The 26,826-nt window shown below is 48.8% G+C and overlaps 1 protein-coding gene across 2 annotated transcripts in view; it reads left to right on the top strand.

Annotated features, from left to right (window-relative positions):
* The first annotated feature begins 310 nt into the window (after positions 1-310).
* The window catches only part of ALOX5 (arachidonate 5-lipoxygenase), a 46,638-nt gene continuing 20,122 nt past the window's right edge, over positions 311-26,826 (top strand). The window contains exons 1-5 of one of the 2 annotated variants that reach the window (XM_070364653.1): positions 311-572; positions 6,890-7,088; positions 9,010-9,091; positions 22,986-23,108; positions 25,976-26,116. In XM_070364653.1, coding sequence (XP_070220754.1) covers positions 423-572; positions 6,890-7,088; positions 9,010-9,091; positions 22,986-23,108; positions 25,976-26,116 — 695 coding nt within the window. In that variant the 5' untranslated portion in view covers positions 311-422. The remainder of the gene's footprint in view (positions 573-6,889; positions 7,089-9,009; positions 9,092-22,985; positions 23,109-25,975; positions 26,117-26,826) is intronic. The other variant, XM_070364654.1, reaches the window with a different exon arrangement.

The following is a 26,826-nucleotide window of genomic DNA, read 5'->3' as shown; positions in this document are numbered from 1 at the left end:
GCGGGGCGGAGGCGGGAGCGGGGCGGGGGCGGGGCGGGCCCGGGGCGGGGTCAGAGCTGCTGGAGGGCGGGACGGGGGCGGGATCAGACCTGCGGGGGCGGGGCAGGGGGCGGGGCGGAGGCGGGAGCGGGGAAGGGTGGGGCGGGCCAGGGGCGGGGTCAGAGCTGCGGGAGGGCGGGCCGGGGCGGTCCCGGGGGCGGAGTTGGGGCGGAGCGGGGGCGGAGCGGGGGCGGGCCCAGGGCGGGGGTCCCGGGGGCGGGGCGGGGCGGGGGTCCCGGGAGCGGGGCGGGCGGGGCGGGGGCGGCGAGGACCCGGAGCGCTGGGACTGAGGAAGCTGCGGAGCCGGGGGGAGAGGTGCTGAGGCGCGCGAGGTTCCCCGTGCTGGCTGCGCCCGCGCCCCGCGGCCCCCGCTGCCCGTTGCCATGCCCTCCTACACCGTCACCGTGGCCACCGGCAGCCAGTGGTTCGCGGGCACCGACGACTACATCTACCTGAGCCTCGTGGGCTCCGCGGGCTGCAGCGAGAAGCACCTGCTGGACAAGCCCTTCTACAACGACTTCGAGCGCGGCGCGGTGAGGGCGCTCGGCTGGGACGGGCTGGGGCGGCCGCGGGGCAGGGTGCGGGCGCGTCCAGGACCCATCGGGGTGGCTGGGACCCAAGCTTGGGGGCGAGGGGCTGAGCACTTAACTGAGCACTTGCCCAGTTAAGGATTGCGCCCACTTCGTGGGACTCCATAGATGGCGCCTCAGCAGTGGAGAGAATGAGGAGGGCTAGGGATCCAGAGACCTGAGTTCCACCAGGGCCTGATCACTAGCTCGCTCCGCCCCCATCCCGGGCGTCAGTTTCCCCAGACATAAAGTGCAAGTCTAGGAGTCCTGGCTTCGGGTTGGTCTAGGAGTCCCAGCCGGTGGCTCAGTGTGGCACTAGCTGATGTCCCCACACCTGGGCAGCTCACACTCCCAGGCCAGGTTCCCAGAGGGATGCAGGGCGAGGGAAGGAGAGACCGAGGCCAGGAGAAGATTTTTGCAAACCTGGAGGTTTTCACTGGCTCCCAGCAGAGTGTACACCGGGGAACACTTCCCCCCGGAATGTGAGTGTTCAGAGAAGGAAGAGGGAGGAGGGCTTCCCTTTTCCCCACCTCACCAGAAACCCTGGTGCCCTGGGAGTACAGGGAACAAAGGGACCCCGTGTCGACTGCGCCTCTAGTCTGCGGTGCCACGCGCTGCAGTAAGGTTTCATTCGGAAGTGGATTCCCAGTGCTGACCTGGGCGTGAATTCTAGCCCGTAGCGTTCTCTATGAGCACAGAGGTGCTCACAACTGGTCCTCACCAGGTGTCTGGTGCCCAGTCCACTGGGTTTATTAGATGATCATTATACTTCAGTGCTCATTAAATGTGGTGATAGTCCCAACACACTATAGGTACACAGAAAATATCTGTTCCCTTGTGCCACTCCCAACTTCTGAACTGGACCGTAAAGATTTAGTTTTCATGAGGCTGTCTTTTTATGTCTTCATTATTTTGTTGAACCAAAAGGAATTACTCATAGCTGACTATTTTTGACAAATAAAACTGGCAATTTCATATGGTTCAACCAAACACTTCTTGGGTAATATTCATGAAGCACGTTTTAGGTCTGCAGAGCCTAAAGTCAGCCAGTAATAGTTCACTCCTTTTCCAGACTCAGAATGGGCTTGATTCCCACCCAGGTGCCTCAGAACCTCGCTCTGTAAGTCCAACTGCACTTAGCCAAGTTCAGCATACTTATGCGGCTAGAGAGTACCCTTCTGGAAGAGTTTTTAGGCACTGAGTATAAGAACTACCTCCTGTTGTTTGATTTCCCCAACCAGGGGCCTGGCCAAGAGGATGGTGGTGCAGGAGGGCTAATGAGTCATCCATTTGGGGTAATGATACCCTCAGCTGTTTCTGAAGCACCATCATTTGCTTCCATTATTTTGTGGCTTCCACCACCATGTGAGGAGGACAGGCTGCAGGCTGCTTGGTCTTTATAATCTGTCTTCAGGGGGTCCATTCTCCTTCACACACTATGCATCGGTGTCTACGCACCGGTGTGTTCATCTGTTCAGCATGGGGCACGTGGGTGTGGCTTCTCAGAGGGGAGATAAGGATATGACCAGAACACGGGTGTTGGAAGAGAGATGAAAGCATCCCTCTGTTCACTATTTCCCCTCCCTGAGAATTCATTCAAATGACATTGTGATTAAACACCTCGGTGAGAGTCCCAGAAGCAAATTTCAGAAGAGATTTGCATATCACATTTCCATTGGGGTGAGAAGGGGCACTTCAGGAGGGGCACTGCAGGGGACTTGCTGTCTCCAAAGGCTCTTTGAAAAAATCAGCTTTTGAGAAAGTTCCCGTTGATGCAAAGTTACTCCACACTTGGTCTTGCACAGCCCTGAGCTACTTCCTCGTTCTCCAGACAATGTCTCTTTAAGGACAATCTGTCCCTTTGGGGTAAAGGTGAGGGAGAAATCTTAGAAGAAATACTTGTGGAGAAGATAATGCTATCCCATTTAACCTGAAAAACATTACAGTCATTATAGTAATAACAGTAATGGTAACAACAATAAAGACTTTTTCCAGGCAACCAATTCAGACATTTCCAGGTCATTGTCAGGTCAACACCACACTCCCCTCACTCAAAATTCAGTCCCTGTAATGAACAGGACTGCTTTTTTCCCCCACCAATAAATTGAGTCACAAATCACTGGTTATTCTCATCAGAGTTCTGCAGAGTGATTCAGGACTGGAGTGGGAATCAGAGTCTTTCACAGGTGAGATTCTCCTGTCAAGACAAGTTGGTGTTTCTTTGACTCTGTCCATTTAAAGTAATTCAAGTCCAGGTGGGATGACTTTCACAGATCGGAAGACTTCTGGGAAATCTTAACCTGAGCCTTTTTCATTCCCTGGCAGCACTGTTAGGAAAGCAAAAGGCCATAGGTGCTGTTTAGTATATCTCCTTGAATGTAGTCAGTGAGTGTGAACAAGTCTTACAACTTTACTTCTTAAATATTTTCAGTGAATATTCTTACAATATGTTCATGAAGAATATATTCTAGAATACTGCCTTCCCAGAAAGACTATATTAGTGAAGAATAAGGGCTTCCCTGTTGGCTCAGATGGTAAAGAATCTGCCTGCAATTCAGGAGACTCGGGTTCAATCCCCGGCGGAGGGGTGGGAGAGATCCCCTGGAGAAGGAAACAGCAACCCCTCCAGTATTCTTGCCTGGGAAATCTGAAGAGAACATATTTCCTTCTGATCCTCAGTCTATCCTTTACCTGCCCTCTCTGCGCCATCTATTCCCTGCGTTCTGCCTCTTCTTCCTCCTTCTCTTCCTTCCTCTGCTCCGTTCTCCTCACAGTTCCCCAATGCCTGGAATCTCTGTCATCTTTTCTGCTCCAGTTTCTCCCTTCTGCTGTCTCCTAGATTCTCCCAGGTCCCCAGTTCTTTGCTTCTTTAATCTCCCTAACCACTGCCCCTTTTCTCCCTCTCTCTGCCCTGCTGCTGCTGCTTCTGCTAAGTCACTAGCCTCTCCCTATCCACCCCTTAATCACCTCCCTCTCTCTGCTCCACAGCCCCCTCCTCTCCCTTCCCACCCCCCATCAGCCCCTCGTTAGCCCCCTCCACAACAGGCAGTCCAGGCTGGACCACATCATGACTGTTCTCTGTCCTTCCTGTAGCAGGAATCTGGGGCAGAGACAAAGGAACCTTTCTTTAAATGTCGATATAAAGATCAAAACAAAAACTGACCACCTAACACTTTGCTGAAATATTCCAAAGCCTTAGGGTTGTGTGTTCAATGTTGAGTTGAGAGCAACTGGATGAAATCAGCAAGCTGGCCCTTCTGAGAAAGGAGGCTAGTGAATATCAGGTTTCCCTGCCTCCACGTCTCTCTCCAGTGCCCGACTGCTGCACCCACCACTTCTGCCCCAAGAACTCCATGCACCAGACTCCCTCTCCCATGTGTGAATTCCTCACCTCCTTTCTCCGCATTCAGAATGCCCTGCTCATTCCCCTTCTCCACTCAGCCCACCTCCAAAATCTTACCAACTCCTAAGAGCTGCCTCAAATGCCATCTCATAAGAAGCTTCTCCATGTCCTCCACCCGACTCCACATCACCTTCATACTCCATAGAGGGCTTGAACCCGGGCTGAAAGCCAGGTCACCTGGCTCCCAGGCCAAGGCTTTTCCCGTGATGCGATCTTTGGGAGAAGTGAGAGGAACCCAGACTGGGCCATCACACAGGTATGGGTTCTGATCATGGGGCCACCAGTTACTTACTAGCATGGTAGCTGCCTGACCTCAGCCTGAGCCTCAGTTTCCAGCTATAAAATGAGATGATCATCCGCTCGGCCAGGCACATGAGCTGTATTTAGTGTGTACCCTGCCATCCACTGTCGGCCCTGTAGACTGTGCAGAACGGGCGTGTGATGTTAATGAGTCAATAAGCATAGTATCCATCCGCACACCAGCCCAGGGAGAGGAGGAAGGAAGGTCATTACACCTCCGGCTCTTTGCTCCTTCCTAAGACCTGACTTTTTGTTTGATGGACAGGACCCTGAGATCTCCCCGGAGGCCCCCTCTATCCTCTGTGACTCTCCAGCAGCAACTCTCCCAGAAACCAGTTTCCAGTCACCAGACTGTCCCTAGACAGCCCGAGTGAGGACTGAATTCCTCGGACCCTCGTTTACCTCCTGGGGCACTGCTCCAAAGCAGGGCCAGCCAGAGACCGGCCAGACGCGCAGGCCTGTCCTGCCCCCTCCCCGTCCTGCCCCCTCCCCGTCCTGCCCTCTCCCCGTCAGATAGCATACTGAGTCCCTGTAAGTCTGTCCACTGATTCCATCCCAGGTGAAGCTCAGGGCCTTCCACCAGGTACCTGTAGGGGCCACTGGGGCCGGGGGACCTGAAGGGTCCATTCTTCTGTGACATAGGCGAGACAGGGTGACCCTGCTCTCCCTTCCCTCAAAGAAGCTACTTCGTCTCTTCTTTATCAGTCACTACCCACAGCTGGACGTCTGGCCCTCCCTCTGAGAAGCCCTGGAGAGGCTCCCGGGGCTCCATCCCACGTCCCTGAGAATGTCCACCTCAGATGCTCATGGCTCAGTGGCTGTTCTCTCCCCCTTCACCTCAGCCTTCCTGCATCAGCCCCCAGACACCTGCAGCCCCCGACCCCCACCCCTACGGAGCCGCAGGAAAGCCACTTCCCCTGGAGCCGCCACCCGGGGCCCAGGATTCACCACACTTCACCACATGTCGACTTCCCTCTGCGGGGTCTGCGCTGCCAGCAGCAAGACGCCTGCAGGCCTCACTTGGCCTCAGTTGAGTTCTCAGTGAGAAATAGTTTCTGGCAACAGAGTAGCCAGCCCATGTGGTGGGTCCCTGACAGGTGAGCCGCTCATCTGTTCTGCCAGATGCCCCACCCTTCAGGCAAAAGAGCCCTCCCGTCCCACGGCGTGTCCCGTGAGAGAGCAGGGATCACAGACAAGTGCACAGTAGAATGTGACCCCCAGCCCGTGGGGCCTTGGGCAGGGAGGGGGCTGTCTATACTACAGATTGTCGACCCCTGGGGAGAAGGCGGCAGGCCCCAGGTTGGGAAAGGAGTCCCAGTGAGGGGCTGGATGACCAGAGGAGCTGGGAGGAGGGAGAGGAAAGGTCCAGACCACAAGGAACTGGCAAGAGGCTTCCGCTTTCTGACCATAAGCGTCTAGCATCCGCAGCAGCAAAGATACGCAAACAGCTCCCTGTGCTCGGAGCCAGAGGGTTTGCTGAAAATACCCAACTTCCCACTCTTCTTAAGAAGTCCTCCCAGGGGTGTCCTGGGGTTTGGAGGGTGAGCATGGAAGTGGGGATGCACAGGGTCTTGTGCATGATGAACACCCATCCCCTCTACTTATCTCACTATTGCACTGAGAACTCTTTAAGTTCTGCCAAGGAAAAACCTCAGAGATGGGTGAAATCTGGCTTAGAAAGTGCCTCAGATGGCACTGAGTCTGGGGCTTCCCAAACCTGCTGGTCTTAAGAACACCCAATGCAATGTTCGAGCCCCAGCCTTCTCTCCCAGCTACACATAGGGTGAGGAGGGCCTCCAGCAGCACTGCCGCCGTGCCAGCTCGTCTTCTGGGGTCAGGAGCTGCGCGTGGCCTGGGACAGACAGCAAGGCCAGCCTCAGCCCACCACTATGCCTCCGACGTGGTGGGAACCACTCATCTGATTTTTTTGGCATCACTGTGGCTCAGGGAACTGCAGAGGCCCCGGGACAACTTGAATCTGTGTGACTTCACTTTCACCGGAGCCTCCTCATTTTCACCCAGTTATCTGCCCCGCTGATAATGAGAGACATATGGAAAGGCTTGGGCTGGAAGTCCAGCTCTGCAATTAGTAGTGGAAGTGGGACTGAGTCTACTGTCTGCATCTGAGACACGGGCACAGCCTTCCCTCCTCCCAGGGTGCCTGTGGAATCGACACAGCAGCAGTGAGCCCTTTGCCAGTTGCCCCTGTGTGCAAGGACGTTTGCCTCGCCCGGCCCTGTGGGGAAGCAGGGCCAGCAGCCTGCTGCCCTTGTGAATGGGGTCAGCTGCAGAGGCCCTCACAGCCTGGCCTGGAGGAGGCACTCCTGCCTGGAGACTCCACCTCCCCCATCCTGGGCCTTGTGAAGACAGCAGGAGGTCTCCCTCCAAGCAGCGCCGTCACTTACGCACTTCCATCTCCCGAGGGCAGAGTTGGGGGACTCGGCCATCTCTGTCACCCAGGGCGCAGCACAGAGCCATGCCAAGGGCAGACATCAGCAGACATCTCTGCTAAATGAGCTGAGCATGATACAAAGGCTCAGGGGCTCCCAGACTCTGATTTGCCTTTTCTCCTCCGCAGGTTGATTCTTACGATGTGACAGTGGATGAAGAACTGGGTGACATCCAACTGATCAAAATCGAGAAGCGCAAGTACTGGTTCCATGACGACTGGTACCTGAAGTATATCACGGTGAAGACGCCCTGTGGGGATTACATCGAGTTCCCCTGCTACCGCTGGATATCGGGTGAGGGCGAGATCGTCCTGAGAGATGGGCAAGGTGAGCGGCTCAGTTCCTGCCCACCTCCTGGGCTTCCAGGAAATGAGAGGGTTTTTGGCCCTCCATCCCCGAAGAACTGTATCCACGGGAATAATAACAATGCCGCCCATGGCTGAGCACCTGCTCTGCGCCCTGATGCACCTGCAGGAAATGTGACTTCCTCTGGGTACTGATAAGTCCCGGGCTCAGAGGGTGGAGTGACAGGCTCCAAGCTCCATCCAGCCATGTCCCCCCTCTGCCATACAGTCCTTCAGGGGAAGATTATGAGCCCCCCACTTTTGTCAGAGGGTAACCAGGGTCTCTAGTAGCACATACGCCTAGGACGTGTCCCTGGATGGATGGTTCTCCAGTTTAGTTCTTGGCTGTGCTCTCTGGGAGGTCACAGTGGGGCTTGGGCTCCTAGGGATCCCACTCAGGCCAGGGAAAGGAAGGAGGTGACCAGGAGTGCCTTTGCGCCAGCTCGGAGGAATCACGGGCAAGGCTCACGCTCAGTGGTCACCAATCATTAAACCTGAAGTCTCACCTAAAATGTGCTCTCCTATGCAAGACCCTCAAATGTGCAGACCCCAATCTGACGCTTCCTCACGAGGCCATTCTTGGTAAGAGACACACAGCTAGTTTGGTTGGAGGTGGAGGAGAGAGACGAGATGGTGGGGTCAGCTCAGGCCGCTTCCCCTCTGAACAATGCACCTCCCCACTTGCTCGCCAGCCTCCTAACATGATTCAAATCCGTGCCTGGTGCTCTTAAACCCTCAGACCACATCCCATTGTTTCTGACCTGGAGTTTAACTCAAGAAAGAAAATTTCAGGAGCATTTCTGAACTAGATGACTGGGGCAAGAAGGATTTTTACCTTCCGTCCTCATGGCAGGGAAAAGATCACAAAAGTCGTTCTGTCTTTGGGTGGCCACCATGGAAAAGGTCACAGACTGGACACTTCTCTTCTACCAAGGTTTTGAAATTGCGAGCTCCACTTCCTCCTGCCCCCCTGCCACCCAAGGCCTCAGCTGTATAGTCTAGTCCTTCTTCCCACAGACCCCAAATCTCTTTCCAGCAAAAAAAAAAAAAAAAAGAAACATTCAAACTGGGATATTTGGAAGGCATAGGCCAGTGTGGAAGGCCATTAGCACTGCTAGTCCTAGTGGGGTGGGGGAGGGAAAATGCCAGAGTAATTCAGAAGGGGAGAGTCCTGCAGCCAGAGTTGCCTTGGGAGGAGCTATAGCCCTCAGCAGAGATGCAGACAGTCTGAGGAGACACTGCAGAGAGGCTGAGAAGAAATGTCTTCTCCTCACTGTCCCACGCCCTCCACTCTCTAGCCAGGGTTCCCAGTGGCTTGACCCAAAGTGAAGCCCACTGATGCAGTGATCAGGGGCCCTCAGGGATAGGACAAGATGAAGGGTGGATCTGGAGGGGCACATGGAAGCCACCCAGCATGTCTCACTGATCCGTTGCCCTGTGGCAATCTTAGTGGCTTTAAATAGCCATTTTATCTTGCTCATGACCTTAGGGGTCAGGAAGTTGGGAAGGGCTCAGCTGGGTGGTTCCTCTGTGAGCCGTGGGCAGCCACTGAGGGGGGAGGGCTAGAGAATCCACTTCTAAGATGGTTCTCTCACGTGGCTAGAGCTTTGGGGCTCCGCGGTCTCTCACTCTCCACATGGCATCTCATTTTTGAGGCTTCCCCATAGAGCTTAGACTTCTCACAGTTCGGTGGTCTCAGGGGACTCATGCTTCCTAAGTGGTGGTGGGCTTCCGAGAAGCAGAACGTGGATGCTGCCAGTTTCTTCACACCTGACTCTGGAAGCCGGCCCGCGTAACGTGCACCGTATTCTGTTGGCACAAGCAGGTTTCTGGGGGAAACCTGAACACTGGATGTTATTTCTGTCCTTCTCTAGGCTCATTTCACATATGTGCTTTCTTCACAGCAAAGTTGGCCTGTGATGACCAAATTCATGTTCTCAAGCAGCACAGACGCAAAGAACTGGAGACACGGCAAAAGCAGTATCGGTGAGTATTGGTGAGACCGAACAGCCATGGAGCCATGGTTTCTTCTGTCTCAGAGGCATAGCTCTGCCCACCACTTACAGCCATCAGTGTTGGTATGTGATGACCAAAGCACCAGATCCCTTCAATTCCCCTCAATACCCAAGCTCCACCTTACCACCACTCCAAGCAGAGATGGTGAAAGAGTTATGAAAGATGTGGAATCAACCATATTGACATTTGGAAGCAATGGGACAGCATTCTCTCACTTCCCATTGTAGGGATTACCCCTCACTTTTTATGTCTTCTTATCATACTTACCATAAAGTATGACTTCCCTGGTGGCTTAGATGGTAAAGCGTCTGCCTACAATGCGGGAGACCCGGGTTCAATCCCTGAGTCGGAAAGATGTGGAGAAAGAAATGGCAACCCACTCCAGTATTCTTGCCTGGAGAATGCCATGGATAGAGGAGCCTGATAGGCTACAGTCCGTGGGGTCGCAAAGAGTCGGACACGACTGAGCTACTTCATTTTTTCTTTATCATACTTAAGTTATAAATGTGATACATGATCCACAAGAAAATTGACAAATCTTTAGCAAACAGACCAAGAAAAAAGAGAAGGCTCAAATTATTAAAATTAGAAAGAAAAGAGGGAACATCAATACCAACCTCACAAAAATTAAAATGAATGAAAGGGAATGAATGAATAACTGTATACCGACCTGTTAGATAACTCAGATGACGCACTTCCCTGGTGGCCAGTGGTTAAGACTGGATTTCCAATGCAGTGGGCACTGGGACATCCATTCAGTGGCATTGAATTATGAATGCATGCTAAACTATAGATGAGTCTCAAAAACATGCCAAACGCTATTTACAAAAGGCTGTATGTTATGTGAATCTCTTTTTGTGAAATTTCCAGAATAGGCAAGTCTATGGACAAACATTAGATCAGTCATCAGCTAGGGCTGAAAGTTGGGAATGGGTCATGGGGAATGACTATTAGCTTGATGCAAAGTTTCTTTTGGGGGGTGAAAATACTCCAAAATTAGATTATGGTGATGGTTGCACAACTCTGAAAATATGAAAACCTTATAATTGGATGTTTTTAAGGGATGAATTTTATTGGATGACTTTCATTAGATGAATTTTTACGGGATGAGAAAATTATATCTCAGTATAGCTGTTTTTCATGTTCACTTTTATTTATTTATGTGGCTGTGCCAGGCCTTTGTAGTACCACACAGGATCTTTGGTGGTGGCATGCGAACTCTTAGTTGCAGCCTGTGATGTCTAGTTCCCCGACCAGGGATTGAACCCAGGCCCTCTGTACTGGGAGTGTGGGCTCTTACCCACTGGACCACCGTGGAAGCCCCTTGTACAACTGTTTTAAAAGATAATACACATGAGCAAGAGTTCACATCTGAAAAGTGATGCTCAGTGGGCTGTATGCAGCCTATAATTTAATGGGAATTTGTGGAATTCTGAGTGAATGGAGCTTTTATTATCTTTCCATTTTTGTGTGCATTTTTAAGTATTTCCTCAGGATAGATGCCCAGGAGCGAAACTGCTAAATCAAATAGTATAAATTATTAGTATGTGTTGACAAATTTCTTTTCAAAAATCTTTCAGCTAGTTTTCAGGATCAGTGTGTGGGCATCCATTTCACTTAATACTTGCCAAAGCTGAATAGTATCTTTTATTTTTTAACTTTCCTAGTTTGTGAAAGCATCTCTTAGCTCCTTATTCTTCCCCCGCTTCTCAGAGACCCACTCCTGCCCAGTGGTTGAGAAATCCCCATTGAGACCACTGATTCCCCAGTCTCAAAATTATGTTTAGCTCTATCCGCCTTTCCTTCAAAAAGTTACATTTCCATGAAACAGAATGGAAAGTGAAAGAGTCATACACATGTAGATATATTTGATACAAATACATTTTGATGTATTACAAAGGCGCTGATGGTGAGTGGTGTGGGGCTATTCAGCATCAAGCAGAATGGAAAGGAGGAGGCAGAGAGAGAGGAAAAGGAGACTAAACTGAACTCTGCATCACGGTGTTCAGAAAACTTACTTTTGGATTGAGTAGGCTTAAATATTAAAGGCAAAACTGTTAACACTTTTAAACCATAAAAGATTCTTCTTCATGACCTCAGGAAAAAAGATTTTTCAAATAAGACTCAAAATGCCCTAACCATAAAGGAAGACTAATCTCACCTATTTCAAAGTGAGGAAGTCCTGTTCCCTACAAAACAGCACAAAGAGACTGAGAAGGCAGTTCACAGAATGATGAATGAGAATTATTATTCAGTGTGTACCAGGGATCTCTACAAATCTGCAAGAAGAGGATTGTCAGTTCAGTAAAAAAATAAAAAGACACTTGCAGTCACTGCACAAAATGTGAACAGCAACATACAAAAAGGTGCTCAGCCTCATTTGTAATTGGAGAAATGAAAAGATCAGAATGAGCTATTGCTACTACTACACTACACACACAGGCAGAGCTGAAACCACCTGACAAGGCCCAAGGGTCAAAGAAGGCGTGCAGGGTGGGAAGGCTCAGGCACTGCTAACAGGGCTGGAAACTCAAACAACCTCTGTACAACACAGTGTTGTAACACCTGATGGAAGTCAAGCTACATTACGACCTGTGGCTCAGAAGCTCTGCTCCTGGATCCAAATCCAGGTATGCAGCTGCACCTGGACACATGCACAGAGACGGCCACAGCAGTGTAACTTATGAGAGCAAAACAACAGAGACCACCCAGTGCCCATCAACAGTAGAAGAGAGGAATAAATCATGACAACTCCACCCTGCAAGGAAGAGCGATGAACTGCTGGCACTCAGAGCAACATGAACAGACCTCACACACACAGTGCTGAACAGAAGCAGCTGTGTCTGGTCAGTTCATGAGGCTTGAAATTATATTGTTTAGGGAAACTTGTATAGCAGTAAAACAATAAATAGCAGCAGGAAGTGATTATTACAAAGTTGAGGTGATTGGGGAGGTTGAGTGGGCATGAGGGGGGCTGAGGCTACTGGCAGTGTTCTGATTCTTGATCTGGATGTTGCTTACACAGATGTTTTGTGCATTTTTCATATATGAGTATGTGTGTGCATATATATATATACACGCACACACACATATGTTTATATATTCTTTTTCATAGTAAAAAAATTTTAATGAAACTTTTATGATTTTAGTACCACATATGGGAGAATAAAGGGTTTCCCAGGTGGCACAGTGGTGAAGAATACGCCTGCCAATGCAGGAGACACAGGAGATGTGGGTTCGACCCTGGTTCAGGAAGATCACCCAAAGGGCAACCAACTCCAGTATTCTTGCCTGGAAAATACCATGGACAGAGGAGCCTGGTGGGCTACAGTCCATGGGGTCACAAAGAGTCGGACACAACTGAGCAACTGAGCGTGCGTGTGTAATGTTAAGGATCTATGAATTTGCGACTTGTAGAATATTTGTGAGTAAGCCTCTCAGCTCAGGCAGCATGTGAGCTTGGAGACTTTTGTGCTTGATGCAGCGCACAAGGCATCGTCCAAGAGCGCTGTGCCGCCCGTTCCCATCCTAGGGGATTGCTGTTCTCATACCCCTTCCCTTCCCATTTCAACCACAGTGGAAAGCCCCCACAGCAAGTACTCCACGTGCTTGTGGAAGGAAGGAGGAGTCCTATGCTACAGTGAGTTAAGCAGCAGCAGAGAATCTGCGAGTTTATGTGCAATTAAGAGAGTGGACAGCAGATTGTATCAGTTCCACACTAATTCCGGCTAAGATGTTAATTCTTATAACAGGCATTTTGTCTTAACCCAGTATTTTCCAAAATGCACCCTGGAGCATTGGTCCCCAAACTTTCTCTCCAGAAAAGGGTTCCATGGTAAAACAAGTTTGGGAAACTGTTTATCACATTCTCCTCCTGGAGGTTCACAGTGCACATAAGCACTGAGAATTCTGAGATGTTTTGGGGTAATGATCCCTGGTTGATCTTTTTTAACCCAAGAGTTCCCAAGAGAATTTGATGTAGGCCTCAATGTCCTGAAGAAGGAGGGCTCTGTTAAGCTCCTTTGGGAAACACCCCTTCCCCAGGGAGAGGTGGATTCAGTGGTGTGTTGGTCTTATAGGGATGGGGCTTTGGCAGGGTCTAGAGAAGCCTGGTGGGCTACAGTCCATAGGGTTGCAAAGAGTCGGACATGACTGAGCACACACCACACACGAACGCACAGGGACAGGGGGCAGAGGGTATTCTGATGAGGTTGTCTGCTCCTTTCGTAGATCTAATCATTATTTTTCTTCTTCTTTCTGCTCATCTGTTCTTTTCAGAGCTCCTCCTCTGTTTCCGTTTAGGAAACACTGAACTTTGCACAGTCTGCGTATTCTTAGAGTTCCTCTTTCACATGAACCCTCAAGCTTCCAGATAAGAGTTTGAAAGTAAAGTTAACAGCTAAGAATAGTCTCCAGAACATCACAGGCTGGCAAATTCAGCTGGTTCTCTTCACTCACTCAGCCAAGCTGGAAGACGGAGAAGCCCACGCAGTGCATAACGCAGCACGCATGTTCTCTCACTGTGACCGCATGTGTGGTGCACAGTCACACACACACAGAGCAAACTAGAGTGCAGTGGGTTTTCGTCTACATCATTTAATCTAATCATTCCATGGCTTGCTTTTCCTTCCCCCGTGATTCTGTTGCAGACAGCTGCCAACTGATAGGTGCCGTCCATTCATTTCGGAGAAGGCAATGGCACCCCACTCCAGTACTCTTGCATGTAGCCTATGTGTAGCACACCGTCGTGTGAATATACCATCATGCTCCCCACTCCCCTGCTGGTGGGCATGTTGGAAGGCTTTCATTTCTGGCCGTCACAACCCAGTGCGATGAGTCTCCTCATACATCTTGGCTCCTGATTTCTTCAATGAGTTGCTCCAGGGAACAGACAAAGGAGCGGACCGCAGGGTTGCAGACCACGTGTTAAGTTTTCTAAATATTGCCTATTGTTTTCCAAAGGGCTTCTGCCAGTTTTCACCCCAGGAGCTGTTCCTGAGTTGCCGTTTCCCTACGTCATCCACCCTCTTTACACCCTGAGACATTTTCATCCTTGTCAGTATAATGTATGTGCAATAGCATCTCACTGCTTTCCTCATCCTTAAGTTGCCTCTGTTTATTGCTTTATGTGACGGTGTCAGAGTTTATTCAGCCGTTCTCCTACTGATGGACATTCAGTTTGTTTCCCATTTGTATACTGGATTATATTTTGTATTAAAACCAGTGCTGCAAGAAGCAACCTCATACAAACATCTTGATGTACTGGTGCTCGAATTACTGTCAGATTAATTTCCAGAACTCACATACCTGGGTCACATCATCATTTGTCACTTTAAGAAATAATGACAAAATTCTCTCCCCAAACTTTTACAGCAGTTTTCAATCTCACCAATGTTATATGAAATATACTATTACCTATACCTTCGCTAATGCCTGATGACATCAATTTTTCAAATTTTTAACAAAACAAAAGGCCCTTATCCTGAAGTAAGAGCCTACTGCTGTCTTAATCTGCATGCCTCTGACCACTGGTGAGTTTAGCCTCTGCTTTGCTTCTTGTTCAAATTGCCTGTTTCTACACTTTATTTTTCTATGAGTTCATTATTAATCTAAAGGGGTCTTCGTATATTGGGATAGCATCCCTTTGTTATATGTATAATGTATGTCATTTATCTTCTGTTGCTCTTGCCGCAGATTTTAGCTCTTTATTTTCTTAATATATGCATCCTTTTTCTTTGTAACTTTTGGGTTTCCTGCTTTGCTTAAGCAGGCCCTCCCCATCCCAGGGTTACATAAGTACTCATATTTTTCTAATATTTTTATAATTTTGTTCTTGACTTTAGGCTTTTAATTCATCCGCTATGTACTTTTATACATGATGTGAAATTGGAGTCAGTGTTTCTGGTATCATTTGTTAAGTAATAAGTTTCTTCCTGCTGCTTTGGGATGACCCCACGGCACACGGAGCTGCTGTGACAAGCGGGTGCGCAAGCTCTGCAGTTGATGCCTGGGCTCAGCCCCACTTACTGCCTCTGTGAAAGCTGTCCAGCCTCTTTGCGCCTCAACTGCCCCATCTGTGAAGTGAAAGAAATGATAAGACCACCTCTTAGGGCTTTGAATGAAATAGGTCACACTATGAAAACACATTGAGTATTTGACACACAGAAAGCACTGGGTGAGTGTTAGCTAGTTTTAGCTGTTAGCTACATAGGATTAGCTATTTTCTTGGGTCTGTTTTTCTACCCCATGACCCAGCATCATCTTTTGGTGATCAGAACTTTCTAATAAATGTGAATGGTTGTTTTGCTATCTCACTGTTCTTTTCAGTTTTTCATGATGAGAATTGCTTTGAATTACAAATAAATGTGTCCCGTGCTGGCATTTTAATAATGTTCCATCTGTCCACCCACTTAGATCTATGTGATGTCCTTCAGTGGAATTTCCACTTTTATTCATGAAGTGCTTTCACCTTTCCAGTCACTTTATACCAACGGAAACTGTAGCTGTTACCATTCTAAGTGGGATATGTTTTCCATTTTAAATGAATATTGCTGGGATAAAGATGAATTACTCATTTTTCACTATTTACTTTGTATTGATACCTTGCTGAACTATTTTATTGGTTCTAATTATATTTAAGTGAGTCTCTTTAATTGCCTGGTTATTTGATCATGTTATAAAAGTGATGATACTTTTGTCTCTTAGTTACATTATTTACATGATGTAGCAAGGATGAACAGTAGCAAGGATGAACATCCCTTCTAAGTCTTAATTTTTTAGAAAATGCCTTTGATATTCTTATTTGTTCAATATGTTGTTTTCTGATAAACACTCTTTGCTTATTTATTTGTTCAATATATTTGCTACTATTTTGTGATAAACAGTAACTTCATGGTTCATTTTAACATCATGTCTGTTTAGCTGAACTTGTTCAATTAATATGGGGCTTCCCTGGTGGCTCAGCAGCAAAGAATCCTCTTGCAATACAGGAGGGGCAGGAGACGCAGATTAGATCCCTGAGTTGGGAAGATCGCCTGGAGGAGGGCATGGCAGCCCACTCCAGTGTTCTTGCCTGGAGAATCCCACAAACTGAGAAACCCGCCGGACTGCAGTCCATGGCGTCACAAAGAGCTGGACGCGACTGGAGCAGCTGAGCGCTCACACGCGCACTTTCAGTTAATATATGAAGACTGGAGCACTGAGTGCTCACACGCGCACTTTCAGTTAATATATGAAGACTGGAGCAGCTGAGCGCTCACACGCGCTTTCAGTTAATATATGAAACAGTGGGCAATGCGATGCCCCAGTCCATGCTCGTCCCCACAACCCCTCCCCACAAAAGTATTTCTCCTGCCCTCACGAATTCCTAGACTTGATGTAAGAGGCTTAAATAATGATCTAAACAATGTGCGTTAAACAGCTGACACTGCCTCCCTGCCGTCACTGGCCAATAGGAAGCCTAATGCTAGTTCCTTAGTTTCCTTTTCCAGAAGCTTGTGAGTTGGTAGGAGCAGCTCTCCTCCTCTATATCCCTTCCTTCTGCTCCCCTCCTTCCTCCAACTTTCTCCTATTTGGCATTTACAATATAATCAGAATATATCTAGGAATGTCTTTTTCTTCCTTTGTTATTTTTTTCTGTATAGGATTTACTCAGAAAATTGAGGTCTCTTCAGCTTAAGGACGGAGAAGGCAATGACACCCCACTCCAGTACTCCTGCCTGGAAAATCCCATGGATGGAGGAGCCTGGTGGGCTGTAGTCCATGGGGTCGCTAAGAGTCATACAGGACTGAGTGACTTCACTTTCACTTTTCACTTTCATGCATTGGAGAAGGAAATGGCAACCCACTCCAGCGTTCTTGCCTGGAGAGTCCCAGGGATGGGGGAGCCTGGTGGGCTGCTGTCTATGGGGTCGCACAGAGTCAGACACGACTGAAGCGACTTAGCAGCAACAGCAGCTTAAGGAAGTTTTTCTCCAATTTCTTTGATTTTTACTCCTCCAGATATTACTCTCTGTCCTTTGGAACTCTGGCTCTCCACATATCAAAGCCTCTATACCCAATTTCCGTGTCTCCTGTGTTTTTTTCTATGGCTTCCATTTCTGTGTATATCGGTGTTACAGTTTCTTCCATTTGGCACAGGGCAGTTCCTGTCATATAACAGGTGCTCAACAATCAGATAATGAATAGACTTTGTCTTCCAGGAGACTGATCAGATCTCACAGTGACTAGTATTCTCTTCCCATTTTTCTATGGAATTTTCAGTTCAGAAATCATGTGTTATGGTTGCACAAAGTCTTTTTAGATTCTAATTACATCTCCTTAAGACCTCTCTAGCTCTCTCTCTTTTTTAAGAAATTAAATGTCTTTTCTGCTTTTTCCTTCCGATTGGTTGTTCAACATGGTCTTCCCAATGGAGTGTGGTTTATCTTTGCCTACTTATCTATGGCTGTCTTTGGGCCTTGCCCAGGTCAGCCTGCCAGGTCTCTCGGGCACCAGGCCTTGAGTGGAAGGAACATAAGCGTTTGGTTCAGGTGCCAGCTGTAAACTGGCTGGCAGACTGCACTGTCTCCATGCACCGAGAGGCTGCGGTCTCATGACTGCCCGAGGCGGAAGCATTTCGGAGGCTGGGGTCAGCGGGAGTCAGGGAGGTCCTGAGGAAACGTGCTCCAGGTAAACTCTGCACTTAAAAAAACTGGGAATGCATTACCTGGCACCTCTCCCCTCATTGGCTCAGTGCTCGCATACTGAAAAAAATCCAGCTCCACTAAGCTCTTAAAATTGATTAGAGCCCTTGGACTTCCAGTGCCTAAGAGAAAATGTTTAGTAATGTTTAAATTGACTTGACCAACAGTAATTGGTGGCACAGTGATAAAGAATTTGCTTGCCAGTGCAGGAGACACAGGATAGGGGGGTTCAATCCCTGGGTCGGAAAGATCCCCTGGAGGAGGAAATAGCAACCCACTCCTGTATTATTGCCTGAAAAACCCCATGGACAGAAGAGCCTGGTGGACTACAGTCCACGGAGTTGCAAAGAGTCAAACATGACTGAGCGATTGAGCATGCATGTGCCCACAATTGGTAGTTAATACCAGTGGGGCTACCAGATGACTGTCTTAGTTTTAGAAATATATTGGAGATGCCTTGAATCATTTTTTAAAACAAAGGAAAAAAATCAATAAATCGGTTGATATTTGTGCATTCACCCACATTTTTAGTCTGGTTAATGTCCCAGCATTGGTGTTAATACAAACAACAAAAACAGAAGGCTCCTTAATGTCTAGGAAAAGAGAACGTTGTAAGTAAACCAACAGCAGGAAATATAAGGTTCTATGCAACAGAAAACACTTTTCAAATGCACCCTGAGTGATTATAAGAGTGCTCATATCCATTTCCTGTTCACCTCTAATGATAATAATGAGAGGCTTACTGGACAAACAGTTCAGTTAGTCACTCACTGGTGTCCGACTCTTTGCAACCCCATGAATCGCAGCACGCCAGGCCTCCCTGTCCATCACCAACTCCCAGAGTTCACCCAAACTCATGTGCATTGAGTCAGTGATGCCATTCAGCCATCTCATCCTCTGTTGTCCTCTTCTCCTCCTGCCCCCAATCCCTCCCAGCATCAGAGTCCTTTCCGATGAGTCAACTCTTCACATGAGGTGGCCAAAGTATGGGAGTTTCAGCTTCAACATCAGTCCTTCCAATGAACACCCAGGACTGGTCTCCTTTCGGATGGACTGGTTGGATCTCATTGCAGTCCAAGGGACTCTCAAGAGTCTTCTCCAACACCACAGTTCAAAAGCATCAATTCTTCAGCTCTCAGCCTTCTTCACAGTCCAACTCTCACATCCATACATGACCACTGGAAAAATCATAGCCTTGAGTAGATGGACCTTTGTTGGCAAAGTAATGTCTCTGCTTTTGAATATGCTGTCTAGGTTGGTCATAACTTTCCTTCCAAGGAGTAGGCGTCTTTTAATTTCATTGCTGCAGTCACCATCTGCAGTGATTTTGGAGCCCAGAAAAATAAAGTCTGACACTGTTTCCACTGTTTCCCCATCTATTTGCCATGAAGTGATGGGACCAGATGCCATGATCTTAGTTTTCTGAATGTTGAGCTTGAAGCCAACTTTTTCACTCTCCTCTTTCACTTTCACCAAGAGGCTTTTTAGTTGCTCTTCAATTTCTGCCATAAGGATGGTGTCATCTGCATATCTGAGGTCATTGATATTTCTCCCGGCAATCTTGATTCCAGCTTGTGCTTCTTCTAGCCCAGCATTTCTCATGATGTACTCTGCATAGAAGTTAAAGGAGCAGGTGACAATATACAGCCGTTACGTACTCCTTTTCCTATTTGGAACCAGTCTGTTGTTCCATGTCCAGTTCTAACTGTTGCTTCTTGATCTGCATAGAGATGTCTCAAGAGGCAGGTCAGATGGTCTGGTATTCTTATCTCTTGAAGAATTTTCCACAGTTTATTGTGATCCACACAGTCAAAGGCTTTGGCATAGTCCATAAGGCAGAAATAGATGTTTTTCTGGAATTCTCTTGCTTTTTCCATGATCCAGTGGATGTTGGCCATTTGATCTCTGGTTCCTCTGCCTTTTCTAAAACCAGCTTCAACATCTGGAAGTTCATGGTTCACATATTGCTGAAGCCTGGCTTGGAGAATTTTGAGCATTACTTTACTAGTGTATGAGATGAGTGCAATTATGTGGTAGTTTGAACATTCTTTGGCATTGACTTTCTTTGGGATTGGAATGAAAACTGACCTTTTCCAGTCCTGTGGCCACTGCTGAGTTTTCCAAATTTGCTGGCATATTGAATGCAGCACTTTCACAGCATCATCTTTCAGGATTTGAAATAGCTCAACTGGAATTCCATCATCTCCACTAGCTTTGTTCGTAGTGATGCTTTCTAAGGCCCACTTGACTTCACATTTCAGGATGTCTGGCTCCAGGTAAGTGATCACACCATCGTGATTATCTGGGTCATGAAAATCTTTTTTGTATAGTTCTTCTGTGTATTCTTGCCACCTCTTCTTAATGTCTTCTGCTTCTGTTAGGTCCATACCATTTCTGTCCTTTATCGAGCCCATCTTTGCATGAAATGTTCCCTTGGTATCTCTAATTTTCTTGAAGAGATCCTTAGTCTTTCCCATTCTGTCCTTTTCCTCTATTTCTTTGCATTGATTGCTGAGGAAGGCTTTCTTATCTCTCCTTGCTATTCTTTGGAACTCTGCATTCAGATGCTTATATCTTTCCTTTTCTCCTTTGCTTTTCACTTCTCTTCTTTTCACAGCTATTTGTAAGGCCTCTTCAGACAGCCGTTTTGCTTTTTTGCATTTCTTTTCCATGGGGATGGTCTGGATCCCTGTCTCCTGTACAATGTCACGAACCTCCGTCCATAGTTCATCAGGCACTCTGTCTATCAGATCTTGTCCCTTAAATCTGTTTCTCATTTCCACTGTATAATCATAAGGGATTTGATTTAGGTCATACCTGAATGGTCTAGTGGTTTTCCATACTTTCTTCAATTTAAGTCTGAATTTGGCAATAAGGAGTTCGTGATCTGAGCCACAGTCAGCTCCTGGTCTTGTTTTTGTTGACTGTATAGAGCTTCTCCATCTTTGGCTGAAAAGAATATAATCAATCTGATTTCAGTGTTGACCATCTGGTGATGTCCATGTGTAGAGTCTTCTCTTGTGTTGTTGGAAGAGAGTGTTTGCTATGACCAGTGTGTTCTCTTGGCAAAACACTTTTAACCCTTTCCCTGCTTCATTCCATATTCCAAGGCCAAATTTGCCTGTTACTCCAGATGTTTCTTGACTTCCTACTTTTGCATTCCAGTCCCCTATAATGAAAAGGACATCTTTTGGGGGTGTTCGTTCTAAAAGGTCTTGTAGGTCTTCATAGAACTGTTCAACTTCAGCTTCTTCAGTGTTACTGGTTGGGGCATAGGCTTGAATTACTGTGATATTGAATGGTTTGCCTTGGAAATGAACAGAGATCATTCTGTTGTTTTTGAGATTGCATCCAAGTACTGCATTTCGGACTCTTTTGTTGACCATGATGGCTACTCAATTTCTTCTAAGGGATTCCTGCCCGCAGTAGTAGATATAATGGTCATCTGAGTTAAACTCACCCATTCCAGTCCATTTTAGTTTGCTGATTTCTAGAATGTTGACATTCACTTTTGCCATCTCTTGTTTGATCACTTCCAATTTGCCTTGATTCATGGACCTGGCATTCCAGGTTCTTATGCAATATTGCTCTTTACAGCATAGGACCTTGCTTCTATCACCAGTCACATCCACAGCTGGGTAGTTTTTGCTTTGGCGCCATCCCTTCATTCTTTCTGGAGTTATTTCTCCTTTGATCTCCAGTAGCATATTGGGCACCTACCGACCTGGGGAGTTCCTCTTTTAGTATCCTATCATTTTGCTTTTTCATACTGTTCATGGGGTTCTTAAGGCAAGAATACTGAAGTGATTTGCCCTTCCCTTCTCCAGTGGACCATATTCTGTCAGACCTCTCCACCATGACCTGCCCGTCTTGGGTGGCCCCACATGGCATGGCTTAGTTTCACTGAGTTAGACAAGCTGTGGTCCGTGTGATTAGATTGGCTAGTTTTCTGTGATTATGGTTTCAGTGTGTCTGCCCTCTGATGCCCTCTCGCAACACCTACCATCTTACTTGGGTTTCTCGTACCTTGGACGTGGGGTATCTCTTCACGGCTGCTCCAGCAAAGTGCAGCCGCTGCTCCTTACCTTGGACGAGGTCGCCCCTCCTGACCTTGAATGTGGAATAGCTCCTCTCGGCCCTTGTGCACCTGCGCAGAACGCCTCAAAAAACACTGGGAATTTTTGTGACAGTAAAAATGCAACATGATACTAAAGGGCCGTAAGGCTTTTTAATGACCTGTACACTCAGTGTTTTACTTCCTTCTCATAAGAGAGATTAAAAAGGAAAGATAATTAGGACTACAAATGGAAAAGCTGAAATCCCAGAATGTAAATTTTTGTTTTTAAACAAGTATAAGATCGTTCTCCCTGCCCTAAAGAAGTTAACAGATTTTTTGTTTAGTTTGCTTCTGTAGTAAACAAAATTTTTAAAAGACTTAGAGAACTCTCTGGCAGTGCAGTGATTAAGACTCTGAGCTTCCACTGCAAGGGGCTGGGTTTGATCCCTTGTTGGGGAACTAAGACCCCACAAACCGTGAGACATGGGAAAAAAAAATTTTAATGCTGCGGAATAAATTTCAAGGATAACAGACTCTAAAGACTTTGGTGGGGTAGAGTACAGGGCCTGTGTCTGAGGGGAGCTCTTTGACTGTAGCAATGTCTGAACCCGCTATTGGCAGCTGTCTGTGCCTGGAGGTCCTTGCCAACCACCCTGCTGCCTGTGCCCCATGTGTGAAGGCATGACCACTGTCCCCTTTCCCCTGACCACCACACACAGTACAAGGGTGTTGACCAAGCTGGTGAGACTTGAACGTCCAGGTCAGATGTGGGGACAGCCTACATCACTTCCAACTCCAGTAAGCAGCAAGGCAGCTCTGGGCTGCGGGCATCGCCTTTGAATGTCACCTCAAAAAAATGAGGTCTTCTGATGCTCTCTGTATGCCCCTACCTTCCAGTCCTCTGCTGGAAGCCTAGCCTCAGGTTTAGGAGACCTCAGGCCTCCCACTGGGAGGCTCAGGACCCAGCAAGGTGGGGGGCTACCAGACCGTGGGAGGCATCCCAGTACCTCACCGGGCACACTCAGCCACAGCGTGGTCACCTGATAGGCAGCCTTCAGCCTGAGAGGCTGGTCCAGAGGCCAGACATTGAATTCTGTTTTTTCTCCTCCTCTTTCACACTCAGATGGATGGAGTGGAACCCTGGCTTCCCACTGAGTATCGATGCCAAATGCCACAAGGACTTACCCCGAGATATCCAGTTCGATAGTGAGAAAGGAGTGGACTTTGTTCTGAACTACTCCAAAGCGTAAGTGTGCGAGAACTTGAGCAGCTGGGGCTGCTCAATGGGAGGCGGGACTCCCATTCCTCCCCTCATGGGGGTCTTGGGCTGAGGGAGCAGCTCTGCTGAGCAACTCGTCCCAAATCACTTGATTACCTCTTGGTCATAGCATGGATCCTGAATGCGCAATCCCCGGGGAACCTGTATCTAAACAAAGTCACAGCGCACAGGACTCTAGATGCCAAACTGACCTGTTTCCAGCCCAGAGTGAGGGTCTTTACTTGGAGTGCCTCGTCTGCCCGTGGACCCGTTCCAGGGTAGACAAGGCGTAAGCTGTCCCCTAACTGGCAGGGTCCTGCATGCCAGATGGCTCACGCGCATCTCTGTTCATCTTTCACTGCAGCCCCATGAAGTGGGCACAGTTCTTAACCTCATTCTGCAGTTGAGGAATCTGCAGAAGAAGGAAGTCAGATATTTGCCCGATAGCTCCTGCTGATAAATGGCAGAGATCTGACTTCTGTGCTCCTTCTTGGCAGCTGAATTACTGATGGTTTTCAAAGACTCCTCGGGTGCTTGTTACCAACATGGAGCCCCAGGCCCACCCCGGGGCTGGTGGAGGGGTCTTTGAATCATTACACTGACACTTTAGGGAATTCTCCCAGTCATGCAAATCTGGAAAACCCTAAATCCATGGATGTGCTCCCTGACCAAGCCTTGGACTGCCCTGAGGAGCTTCCGCGCCTCCTGGTGCCAGCCAGTCCCTACCGCCAGGGTGAGAGTTTCCCCAGGTGGGCCCTCACCTTGGGTTGGCGTAACCAGGAGGCAGACAGGTTCATTTAGTTAGCCTCTGTGGCAACGTGTGCTTGGTTGCACAGTTTCTCCCCTCAAGAAGTTGCCTCATGTGGTTGAACTTCTGCACTTCTGTAAAGAAAGGGTGGGAGGCCACACCCCCAGGTCTTGCTCCTGGGGACATTTAAGAAAAACCCTACACAGACACACACAGCCTGACCAGCAAGCTCTGCAGGGAACCCCTCATATCAGAGAGACCCAGTTCATCTGTCTTCCTGAGCCTGCGTCTCTGGGAGGAAGAAAGTAATAAGGGCCTGACGCTTACCACGCCCCAAGTCAGTGCCAGGCTGTAGGTATGGGTGCTTTCTCCATAGAATTGTCTGCTTTAACCTTCATGGCGACCCTGGGGAGGGGGGGGAAGCTATTAATCTCTTAAAATTATAACAAATGTTAACTCATCTCTAAGTACCCTTTACAAGCAAGGGGTCACCTTATCTAGAGCCTGGAAAGCAGTGGCCATTTCAGATTCTAGCTGCGCCATCTTGGGAGAAGTTTTTAAGTTTCCTGACTTTAAAGTTCTCTGACTATAAAGTAAGGCCGATGCTGCCTAACTGCTAGGATTGTTGAGACTGAAATGAAGTCACGCAGGCACTGCCGCTGTGGGGAGGCCTAGCACTCTGTAGGGGTGTGGCCTCCAGTGGCTCCATTCTGGGTGACTGGGGGACCTCCTTCTCCTTCCTGAGTGCAGGAAGGAGACTGGCCAGGGAGCTGCCACCTGAGGCTCTGTCACGGCCCATCTGCTGGCTCCCCTGGGCTCCCTCCACCCCGTGGAAGCTGGCCCAGAGAAGGCCATCTGCTGCTCGCCCTTTGACAAATGTTTATTGAGCTCCTGGGAGTGGGGGCCTGAGACGCATCAAAAGCAGTCCAAGAAGCTCACAGTCTAGTGGAGGCAGAGCCGCGTGCGGCTCATCGCGATGGCATGTGATGGATATTCCTTAGGAAAGGAGACTGGGGAAGCGGGAGGCAGGGAGGGAGCTCTGAGGAGGCAGCATCAGGAAAGAGCTTTCTAAGAGGGAAGCCCGACCTGGGTCTTGAAGGATGTATAGGAGTTCACCAGGCTGATTGGAGGAGGAGAGGGGTGGCATTCAGGGCGGTGACAACTCCATGACTGTGAGGACTGGAGCTGGGGGCCTGTGTGGGGAAGTGGGAATGAGGCTGCCAGTGCAGGGAATGGGGCAAGGATCCCAGCCTTTACTGGGATGAGGCTGCAGCACTAAGGGTTTGAAGCACCCTCACCAGGGATGAGGTCCATGGGAGTCAGTGTTTTAGTGTCAAGGAAAGAGAAGTTGGTTTGTCAGATGCTTTGGGGAGGTGAGGGGAGTTTAGAGCTGACTCTGTGGATACAGTGACTAGGATGTGATGCCCAGTGTCCTGGAGGAGAGCACTCAGGGACAGCAGAGGCGAGGAAGCAAAGAGGAACCAGTACGTACAGATTCCTTGGTGAACTGAGTGTGAAGCAAGAAAGGGATGAGTGAATTAGACAGCAGGGCCCCAGGAAGGAGGGGGCAAGTGCTGTGCCATAGCCTGGATTGTGAGCTTATCCAGTGGTCCCCCCAGAACACCACAGCTTAAGGCTACAGACTTTAATATTAATATTAGCAGTAAGTGATAACCAGGGTGCTAGTCACTAATATTTGTTGAACTCACTTTACATACCAGTGCTTTTTGTATATCATGTCAGCCCTGTGAGGCAGGGACAATCATTATACCCATTTCATGGACGAGGACACTGGGCACAGAAAGTTAAGGATTTGCCTGAAACCACACTTCTGGGAAGAGATGGGGCTAGGATCTTCAGCCAGGCTTGGCAACCTGCATCCATCTCAACTGTCCTCTTTGGCCCTGGCCTGGGCTTGCATATAGACTCCAGCCCCACTCAGGATTCTTGTGTCCAGACCCCAGCAGTGGAGCTGGGGCTCCAAGGCCCTCTGGTCCATCCCCTCTGTGGTCAGAGGGGAAAAGCTGCCCACACTGCACGTGGCAGCCCTACTGACCTGAAGGTCCCTGATCTGACCCGACCTGGGCCCTGGCCTGCCTCCCCACAGCTCCCTCCATCGAGGCACCACTCTGCCCTCAGCTAACCTCGCCGGCGTTTACTATGGAAAACAGACCCAGGGAGGAGATCTTCAGGGCCCTTCCCTCTTGAACCTCCGCCTTTGGACAGCTCGGTTTCTGCACCATTCTGGGTAACTGGCAAGTTTCCTCCGAGCCACCTGCTCTGCCTGGAACGGGGCTGGCCCTGTTCAGTAAGCTTGGCCCCCCACCCGAAAGAGCACAACCATGAAATGGGAAATGGAGAAGCTGTTCAAAGAAGGAAAGGGGTGGAGGGGGTGGAGGAAGCAGGAGCTCCCGCCTCTGTCAGCGCAGGGCCCACAGCTGGTGCCCAGCCCAGGCCAGCGGGCGGCGCCATGTGAGTCCTGCCTGGCTGTCTCTATATCTGTTTCTGTTTTTACCTGACTGCGCCATTACCTGTCCTTGCTGTCACCTGGCTGTGTGCCCTCTTTGGCCGCGGGTTCTGCTCTGTGTGCTAACACGTCTTTAAAGTCCCTAATATCCAGTTATCTGTGAGTATGTAACAATACTTTGCCTATAGATGACTTGCAAATAATTTTCCTCCTAACTCCTCTTCTTCCTGGATCTCTGGCTTCCTCTGGGTAGTCCTACCACACCCCACCCTGTGTTCAGTGCCAGCCTTCTGTTTTAAGGTCAAAGAGACCAGCTAGGGAGACCCGTGACCCACGTGGGGCTGTGACACACTCCCAATCCCCCACAGGGTGCCCCGGGGTCCGAGACCTCTTTCCAGGGCAATGTGTGGCGCTGGGCCATCCTCCAGGCAGGGAGGATTGTACAGGCCTGGGAAGGCCTCTCCACACCCAGACACCAGAGAGCATCAGAG

The sequence above is a fragment of the Bos mutus genome, chromosome 28, assembly GCF_027580195.1.
Source record: "Bos mutus isolate GX-2022 chromosome 28, NWIPB_WYAK_1.1, whole genome shotgun sequence".
In the NCBI taxonomy this organism is placed as follows: Eukaryota; Metazoa; Chordata; class Mammalia; order Artiodactyla; family Bovidae; genus Bos; species Bos mutus.
This window is presented reverse-complemented; position numbering and strand designations above follow the sequence as displayed.